At 42.8% G+C, this 9,041-nt stretch overlaps 2 protein-coding genes across 2 annotated transcripts in view; both read right to left on the bottom strand.

Moving 5' to 3' along the window:
- Positions 1–1,622: 1,622 nt before the first annotated feature.
- On the bottom strand, positions 1,623–2,602 carry vox (ventral homeobox). The gene is made up of 3 exons (XM_076285195.1): positions 2,341–2,602; positions 1,999–2,231; positions 1,623–1,886 (listed from the first exon to the last, which is right to left on the bottom strand). The coding sequence occupies exons 1-3, from the start codon at positions 2,600–2,602 to the stop codon at positions 1,623–1,625; spliced, it is 759 nt and encodes a 252-aa protein (XP_076141310.1).
- Positions 2,603–3,660: 1,058 nt separating this feature from the next.
- Positions 3,661–9,041, bottom strand: part of kndc1 (kinase non-catalytic C-lobe domain containing 1) — a 29,983-nt gene continuing 24,602 nt past the window's right edge. Inside the window, exons 29-30 of the mRNA XM_076285194.1 lie at positions 7,802–7,959; positions 3,661–5,525 (exon numbers count right to left, since the gene is read on the bottom strand). Coding sequence (XP_076141309.1) covers positions 5,291–5,525; positions 7,802–7,959 — 393 coding nt within the window. The 3' untranslated portion in view covers positions 3,661–5,290. The remainder of the gene's footprint in view (positions 5,526–7,801; positions 7,960–9,041) is intronic.

Genomic DNA, 9,041 nt, shown 5'->3' with positions numbered 1-9,041 from the left:
TGCTCTGTACGAATTTGATAATACCTTCAGGTAGGCCTATAGATAGCCTATGTTTTTTTTTTTTACTTTACGTGTCTGGGCAAATCCTCTGTTGGTGTAACTCCAATCAAAAGGCGGGACCAGTAGCGTTTGAAAGAGGCCTACCGGGCTTTCTCCCGTCAGCTGTTGCCTTTAGACATTTGGGCTCATTGTCTAAACACCTCAGCGGGCGCGATGGCTACCCCGAAAGTGAGTGAGTTTCGTTTGATCTCTGTTAAAACGAGAATCTGAATTGGCGTTGGGAGTGCTACTGACGCCAGGCAAACACACGAGGCCTGCGGTGGCCCAGGAATTAGCTTTTGAAATACGGACATGTTTTACCAGAAGGGTCCATCTTTGTTGATGCTTCCCAGAAATTAAATTACACTAATAGCTCAACAACTAAATCTCACACGACATTGCGCAATAAACGAAATAATGCCATGTTTCTGAATACAATTCAAAGGTGATCAGAGTTGTTATCCGATGGGTCGACTAATTAAATGGATCAGGTTTTAGTTAGTTGGGATTAAACCTGAAACAATGATCACTACTTTTGAGATCGTATCAGATAGGGTTCCTTGATCCCATCCATACCTTATCAAACATTCCCTGTCGCCTCCTCTGTACTCGCCATACAGTCGCCCAGACATGCTGGAGCCAGTATACCCTGCGCCTGTGGTAAGAGTAAACTCATCAATGACCGACGCAATTAGTACTAATTGTCAGTCATGATCTCCTCGTTAGCTGGCGTTTGAAACGCTCTGGCAGAGACAAACAGAATTAGTTAACACGCATATGAAAGCACAGTATGGAACAGGCCCCCAGTATGGCGGGCTCTAAAGATCAACGCTTACAGCACAAGGCCATCCTTTAAAATAGTCCGGAACTGGAATTATTTTATTCTGTGTAATTACCCAGAAATCATTGTCATTTTTAAATGGCATATCAGTGCAAGGATATATTTTGATTAACACGTTTTGTGTACATTTGTACAGTTTTTGCATTAAATGTGTGTGTAAATCTGTAGATTCTGGTAAAGAAAAAAAAATTTGTGTATGTGAAAAAATGAATGTAAAAGCACCATGTCATTAGCCTTCACTGGGAAAGGATTAACATTGAATGAATCTGAAAGTAAAATGCAAGCTGGATTTTTACTATAGGCTATCTCTGAAAATGTACCCATATTGAGCTAGGTGAAGATCATGTCTTTGTGTAGGCCTATGTCACACAGAATGCAATGATCCACCTTTCCTCCTATTCTAAGATGTTACTGCTATGACTGGCAGTGTAGCTATGCGTTTTAATAGAATGTCATTAGTATTATACCTAGTGTAATGATGCAGCATACAAATTCAATATTGTGTTTGTTCTAATGTTTGAGACTTAACCATCTGGAAAAAAAACCTCTCAGAAATATCATCATCAATAGATTCATATATATTTTTATTTTCTTAAAATGACAATAAATAGACTTTTAAAAACGTTTCTCTACAAAATTGTAAGAATATGCATGTACTTTATACAAATCAACAAATTACACAATATTGCACTTCAGCATAAGTGTTAGCAGCAGTGGGGTTAAGTGTCTTTTTCATAGCCAATTAGTAGTAATAAGCTGCAGACATTGCTGGGTGGATAGTCTGATGCGTGATCAACTGCTGGACCGGCAATTGTTGACCCATGGACGAGTAGAGCATGCTGGCAGTGGGGGCAAAGGGGATCTGCTGTGCTCCGAAGCTGTGGTACTGAACGGATGGAACTGCCGGGTATATCATGGCGGGCATCGCTGGGTTCAGGTACTCAGCGCGCAAATCCTGGACATCACGTTTCACCTTCATCCTCCGGTTCTGGAACCACGTTCTCACCTAAAATAGTGACACATGCTTATTAATACATTGTTCAGACAAAAGTAGGGTAATATCCGTGTTGCATAGGCTATAAAATGGTATGGTCAGTTATTTGGATTTGGCTGCTTACCTGTGTTTCAGAGAGGTTTAGCTTCAGGGCAGTTTTGGTTCTCTCCCCAGCATCCAGATATTTGTGTTTGCTGAAGATCTTCTCAAGTTTCTGGATTTGTTCTGGGGTGAACTTGGTTCGGACCCGGCGCTGAGCACCCTCCCTCTCCGCTTCAAGCCCATCATCCACGGAAGGGCATTCAGAGCAGGCCGCTTCGCTTTCATAGCCAGAGGAATAGCCACTGATTTCTGAAACTTAATTTAAAAAGAAAAGAAGGGTCATTAGACACGTGTAACTGACCTTGCTCTATATGCACATCTGTTGACGGTAATAAAGGAATATCATTTGTCATGGGCAACTTACTTGGTGAGGAGCAATCTGCTGGGCCGCAAGCTGGAGTCACGACCGGCTCCTGTTCCGTGTGTTTATCGTTGAAATCCAGACTTTTCTTTACTTTTGGCTTTGGTTGAAGGTAAGATTTGTCAAACGATGATGGCTGACGAGGCTGCACCACACAAGGGACGTGTGGTCGGAAGTGAGCAGAAGACATGTCCTTGGATTCCTGGTCCTTGTTGGTTGGGGTGTCACTCTGGATGAGCCAGTCCACGGAGAAGTATTTCACCATGTTTGCTGTAGTAAGGCTTGTCTGTCTCTTGCGCAATGAACTGTATCCAATTGAGGTCAGACTGTGTTGTGACAGGATGACAACCAGGGCCCTCTTTATATAGGCCCCGACCTCCTCCGTCATTTACATATGGATAGGTGCGTTAACGCCTGATCAATTCTCAATCATTAAGGCTAATGGGTCGTTGTTGAAGTCTTTACATATCCTGTGATTGTGTGAAAGCCTGGCGCCACGATGTCTGTGAGAACCTCACGAGCTCACACAACTATCTGTCCGGTCCAACCCCAGCAAGAAAAAGCTGCTAACATCTGGATCAACAGACAGAACATCAAACGTTTTTTTTCCCTGGTGTCTTATATTAGGGTTTAATACATGTATAAACCAGTTTCTAATGGCTTATAAATGTGAACATGTTACATTGGAAACAGAAAGTAAAAAATGTTGTGTGGTGTCCACGTGCATGCTCATAGTGCTGCCAAAACAAAATAATATATTTGAATCGATTAGATTTCTGGCGTCACATGACGCACATTTCCACACATAATATATTTGCATGCCTCAAAATTTCGATGAAAATATTGTTCTGGATGTGCAAACTTATATCACTGATAAACAGCTGCATTACAATAGCCATGAATTGAATTCTTTATAGGGCCTAAACTATGCCGACCGGAGTAAGATGCACATAAAGCCGTCTGATGCGGCTTTTCCTTGCGAAAGTATTCTGCAATTGCCCTGCTCCTTGTTGACTGATAGCAATAACAATACAGTTCAAATGGTTTGGTATTAACACATCCTCCATGCCCCGGAGTGACCTGGCGCCACTGTCTCAGCCAGCGTTTGGCCTCGTCTGGTTTAAACATCACAGATCAAAGGCATTACAGTAGCCGCACAATTACGTCTGATTGACTAGCAGTTCAAATGCAAATTCAGCTTATGTGTGCTCTTAGGTATCAGGGAATGTCGAGGCAGTGGAGAAGGAAAAGACAAGACAGAGAGAAATCCTTGCAAGTCTTTATGTACAGTAGTCAAAAAGTCATACGCCAATCATATTTTAAGGAACCTAAAATTATTAGCCTCTATGGGATGTGAGTGATTCTAATGACAGTTAGATCAGGCACTCAGTAACATCTGTTTTCTTCAAGATTTTCAGTATTTAGTGGATGGTTTATTCATACATTTTCAGGGAAAATATAATTCCGACATTTTAAGAAAATACTATCTTACTGGTTACTAAGGGGTCATTCATGACCAAGATTAAAATACAAAACAGATTCGGTGAAGACAAGCGAAGCGCTGAGGCATTTATTCTCTCTGTGTGCAACTCCTCAAAGTGTTTAAATCCCTTTGACCTGCGTGACATCCTATGGCCAGGACACAATGGCACTAAAAGTATCGTTTAGTAAGAACAATGCTGTCCGCCGCATGTTGAATGTTTCCCTTATCGGTGATCTCTATCTTGGAGGGCTTGGCGTCTTTTGCTTTCCAATTACGGCCTTTATCTGTGTCGCTTTGAAGCTGCAGTCACTGATCCCCCACAAGAAAACAATAAGGGAGGGGTCAGCCTTAGTGGAGACTCAGTACGGTAGCCCCCCAAGAGAGCTATTTCCTTGCTCCGAATGTGACAATTTCGTGACAAATTGCCCCCCCCCCCATGCTTTCACCTATGCACAGAGATTCTGGCGCCATTCAAATGATTTGCCACGCTATGGCTATATCGCTATAGAAAAAACAACAACATGCTTTTAAGATGTTTCACCATTTATCCGCCTGGGCATGTTTGTTTGTAAGGTACGTAAAATGACATTATTGAATACCATACATTAGAATTGGTACATTACCTAAAGTAAATTGTAAAGTATAACGTTGTTTACTTGTTGTAATAGATGGTGAAGTGCAGTGAAGTGTCAAAATGACAGTTTCATAAAAACATGGGCACGCACTGGCACCTGAACAACAGAACACTCTCTAGTCAGTAACTGCCCAGGAAATTCAAACCTTACTAGCATCAGTCACAGACATCTCCCTGCAACAAAAAGTGGATAAAATCGAAAGAATCTTAAAATACTTTTTCAACACTGTGGTTAGATATGGGTAACTCTTTTGTTTGTTTCACACTCCATGCATTTTTTGGCATCAAAAGAAAGAGAAGCAGTTAACACACCCAAGCAGGCCATAAGATGCTTTCTGCTTTTTTGTGACTATGGGTAGCCATCCAAATAGCTACACGGTGGAGAAGGAAACATTTACTAGCCTATCCTGATGCCACAACCATTATAAAGTGTACCATTAAAACAAATAAAACCTTGTATAATTTAGTGTGGCCTTTTCAAGAACCCTTTACACTGGTAGGACGTCAAGATCGACATTACAATACACCAGACTTGCGCTTGCCAACAACATTCATCACACTGTTGGATACATTGCTCCCGGTCAGCCTGGTTGTACTGGCTTGCACTGGCCCAGGACACATCCTCCTCTGCCTTCTCAGTCCAGCCAATTCAGGAGGTACTGTATTTATTCATGTGTACCAGGGACATCACACAAAACCCACTCAAACCCAACACATTTTGGCCTTGGTATACAACACCATGTCCCAATCATGAGGCTCCCCACGTCCTCGCTTTGATCAGATCTGATGGGGGTCATAGCATCAAACTGTCGTGTCCGGCAAGGGGAGAGATGGCCTCACTGAAAGGTGGCCCTGACGCGGCGCAGTGTCTCCTGGATGCGGCGCGAGTGCCGGTCACTGCTGGGGAGCTGGTGGAAGTTGGCCTCGTTGTCTGCGGCGAGGAGTTGCACGTCGCAGGAGCCCAGGTGAGCGATGCGCACGCGCAAGTAGGCTTGGAACTCTGGGTCAGCGGCGTAGGGGTATGGAAACTCCTGGAACGCATGGACCTGGCTCACCACTCGACCTATGGTCCTATGGTGATGAAGATAGAGAAAGAGAGAGTGAGAGAGAAGAGAAAGAGAAACAGATCATTTGCATCACCAATCCCAAATTTTCTATAATGTTATGTTGTATGTGTATATTATGTGCATGATGCCTTTTTAACCAACAGTAAACTTTTTCCTTATATATCTTCAACTATCCTAAATATGGCATAGTTTCAGCACTCCTACGTACTCCCTGGTCTGAAACTTGTTTTTTAGTTATTAATTGGTGCCACCAACTGCATGTGAGGCTGCATTTTAATTGCCTGCTGTAAAGTAGTTGATTTTGAAAGTCAAAGGAGTACAAAGAGAGAATATAATTACTGTGTGTGTGTGGGGGGGGGGGGGGTGAAAGTAATGAAACATGGAGGTTCATGGGTCCATGACACAATAAAGAAAAAAAAATGATGGTGTCAAGATCAAATAACATCTACATAGTTCTCCACAAACATTTTAAGCCTTTCATATTTCTGGATGCACACCATGACAAAGATCATCATAATCTATAATTCACTAAAATGGCAAAATGTATAACTGAAAGAGGTAGCTTGCAGTACATCCCTCTGATGGTGTGATTCAAGCCTCTTTTTTCAAGTGCTTTTTTATGCATCCTCATTCTTTGTGCCAGATTTATGTCAGCAATTATTGATTAAACAAATTCTTACCTCTAAAGTTACTTTTAGTACAGGCACATCTCAGGGATATGTTTTTGGACAGAAAAATGCTTGAACTAAAAAGAAAAGATGCACAGACTAAAATACTGTTATGTAAAACTCTTTTAATCGCTTCTTCAGAATTGTGATGAAGACAACAGATGGAGTTGGAGTCTATGCAAGCACTAGCAGAACCATTTTCTCAGCCTCGCCTTCAAACACCAAACACATTAAAACCCATCTCTTCAATCAGTCTCCATAACAGAAACCTACTCAGTTGAACAGATGAGGCAACTTAAGGGGTAGCTGTTATCTCTTTCGCTCCCTAAACTCTAAATGTATATTACTTTCCCTCTAGTTTCATATTTCTTTTCTGCCTACTCTTACTTTTGTCTTCCTGTCTCTGCTACCCTATACCCTCTCTCTCTTTCTCCCTCTCTATCTATCTTTTTTTCTCTCTCTCTCCATCCCACTCTCTGCCACCGATCCTAACCTCAGCATCTGTCATCAGCACCTTGCTGTGGGAACATCTCCCCAATCACACACATTCCCATGGTGCACCACCTGCCGTCCATCCTGGCACCGCGCGAGGAGGCGGTTTAGCTGCGTCTGCCAATGGAAATAACCAGCTGTGTCATTACCGTCCACTCGCTCTCACTCCCTGACCCCTAGCATCTGTCTACCAGCCTGGACGAGGGAACACTGTGTGTGTGTGTGTGTGTGTGTGTGTTTGTGTGTGTGTGTGTGTGTCTTAACTGCAGATAAATGTGTTGCATGCCAAAAGTTCAGTGCTCCACTAAAGCAGTTGGAGGGGTGTCTTATCTAGGACACAGGGAAGGCAAGAACAGATGCAGGGAGAGATGAAAGGTCACAAGCTAAAAGCAGTAACAAGCCTCAAGTTTCTCCTCATTCCAAGACACTGTAACTACTTATCTCTAACTTACGGAAGTCTTAAGCTGTGGAAGAAGGATTCATTAAATAAAAGATATCTGTCCCTAACTCTTCCCACAGCTTTCCAGAATTGCCATAGTTCCACAACTATTAACAAAATATCAGCAAGGTTATTATTTTCATCTACTGTCTTCATTAGAATGAAATTGTCTGAATCCCCAAACTAATCATACCCAACGAATACAGTGATGTCATGACACAATGTAAAATGAACCGATTAGAGTTACATTACTGAGATTAGAAGAAATGTTCCATTAGTGTCTCTAATTACAAGGTATACATTTGTATCAGTGTGTGCATGGGGGTGCTGTGGTGCAGCTGGCTACAGCGCCTGTACCACATATGGGTCTAAGTCTTCACGGAGACTGGGTTTGAGTCCGGTCTGGGTCATTTCTAGATCCTACCCCATCTCTCCCTCCCACATACTTCACTTTACTTCCTGTAAATCTCTGACTGTCCTATCATAATAAAAGCAAAAATGCCCAAAAAATATAATAAAAATGGGAAAAAACTCAGTGTGTGCATCTCCAGGGCACGGTGCCCATGACCCTCAAAGCTTTGCCAACCTACACAACAACAGCAGTAGCAGATTAGTGACCTGGGGGCGTGCATGGGAGTCCCTGTGCGTGTTCAATAGAGTGTGTGACGGGCTCTAGCCCACCTCAGTTTGGGCCACTTGTAGGCACCGGTGGTGAGCGTGAAGGCTCCTATCTCCAGCTGCTGGAGGTGCAGGGCCAGGACGTTGGCGTCGGGCAGAGTGGGCTTCACCCGCAGGGGATCCCCCTCCACCAGGCACAGGCTGTCGCTCCGCAGGAACACCTGAGGGCACAAACACACAGCAGGACAACACTTTCCCCCTGTCTCATGATCAGCTATGTGGGGCTGTGGGCTGATGGGAAACAGGCTTGTTTCATACAGCACATTGCATTTGGTGTGGAAGTGTTTGTGTTGTGTTTAATTGGTTAACTACTACGGATGAAAGTGTCTGCTGAGGAAGAAAGACTTCATTTAATTGCAAATGGGAAGCAACACAAAGGGGCCATTCACATGCCGTTGAGCTGCCGGTAGAAAAGAGCAGGGCATCTTATATGAGATAAAAATACATTTTGACCATTTTCATTCTGGGTGTTTTATTTAACTTTTGGACGCCTGTGGCGTTCCCCGTCAAAAATGACCAGCCATAAGAAATTCATGAGTGAGATCACAGTAAGTGTATAAAATTGAGTCCAGGCAAATCCCTGCTGATCAGATGGACATTATGTGTGTTTGTGCACACACACTTCTATGGTAGCTCACAGGGGAACCTCTAATAGATTCTTTCCCCCACAGAGTTGTATGAGCTCAGGGCAATGAGGCCTGCAGACCATAAATAGGAAATGGAAGTTTAAATTGTAATATTCAAACGAATGTTGAAGTTGTTAAAAAGTCTAAAAAGAATGAAGTTGTTAAAAAGTCTACTACAACATGATGTGATAATGTATGTATTAGTATGGATTTATAATAAACAATAATGTAATTTTTGATCAGGAAAACAATACTAATAAACATAGAACGAACACAACAGGAGGGTTAAGATGATGCATGGGAGTTTCTGACAATGCCTAGAGGTACTATCATAGGCTGTTACAGAAATGGAGGCCTCTTTAGAGGAGGGTAACAGGGTGTAGATGGGCCATCACTACAAACATGGAGCCCAATGATCTTTAAGTTAGGGTGGACCACTAGTTACAAGCACCCTCTCATTCACTTCTATTCATTTTCAGATTCCCAGGACACACATGGGTGGTGTGGAGACACATCAAGACCACATTAGCCAACTAAAAGCAAATGTGGTTCAACCCAGAGAGAGAGAAGGTAGTATCATAGTAAATACACCTCACTGTGGCCTCCCTCAGATATGT

Source organism: Alosa pseudoharengus, unplaced genomic scaffold, assembly GCF_046254945.1.
Source record: "Alosa pseudoharengus isolate Yale_2024_CS ecotype anadromous, Long Island Sound unplaced genomic scaffold, YU_APseudo_1.1 YU_APseudo_1.1_scf_15, whole genome shotgun sequence".
In the NCBI taxonomy this organism is placed as follows: Eukaryota; Metazoa; Chordata; class Actinopteri; order Clupeiformes; family Clupeidae; genus Alosa; species Alosa pseudoharengus.
This window is presented reverse-complemented; position numbering and strand designations above follow the sequence as displayed.

Bases quoted from the DNA above. Each gene is read 5' to 3' on its own strand.
- vox (XM_076285195.1), bottom strand. From the start codon at position 2,602: ATGGTGAAATACTTCTCCGTGGACTGGCTCATCCAGAGTGACACCCCA. The intron at 2,232-2,340 runs GTAAGTTGCCCA...TTTTAAATTAAG, and splicing joins AGCAGATTGCTCCTCACCAA to TTTCAGAAATCAGTGGCTAT. The intron at 1,887-1,998 runs GTAAGCAGCCAA...TCACTATTTTAG, and splicing joins TAAACCTCTCTGAAACACAG to GTGAGAACGTGGTTCCAGAA.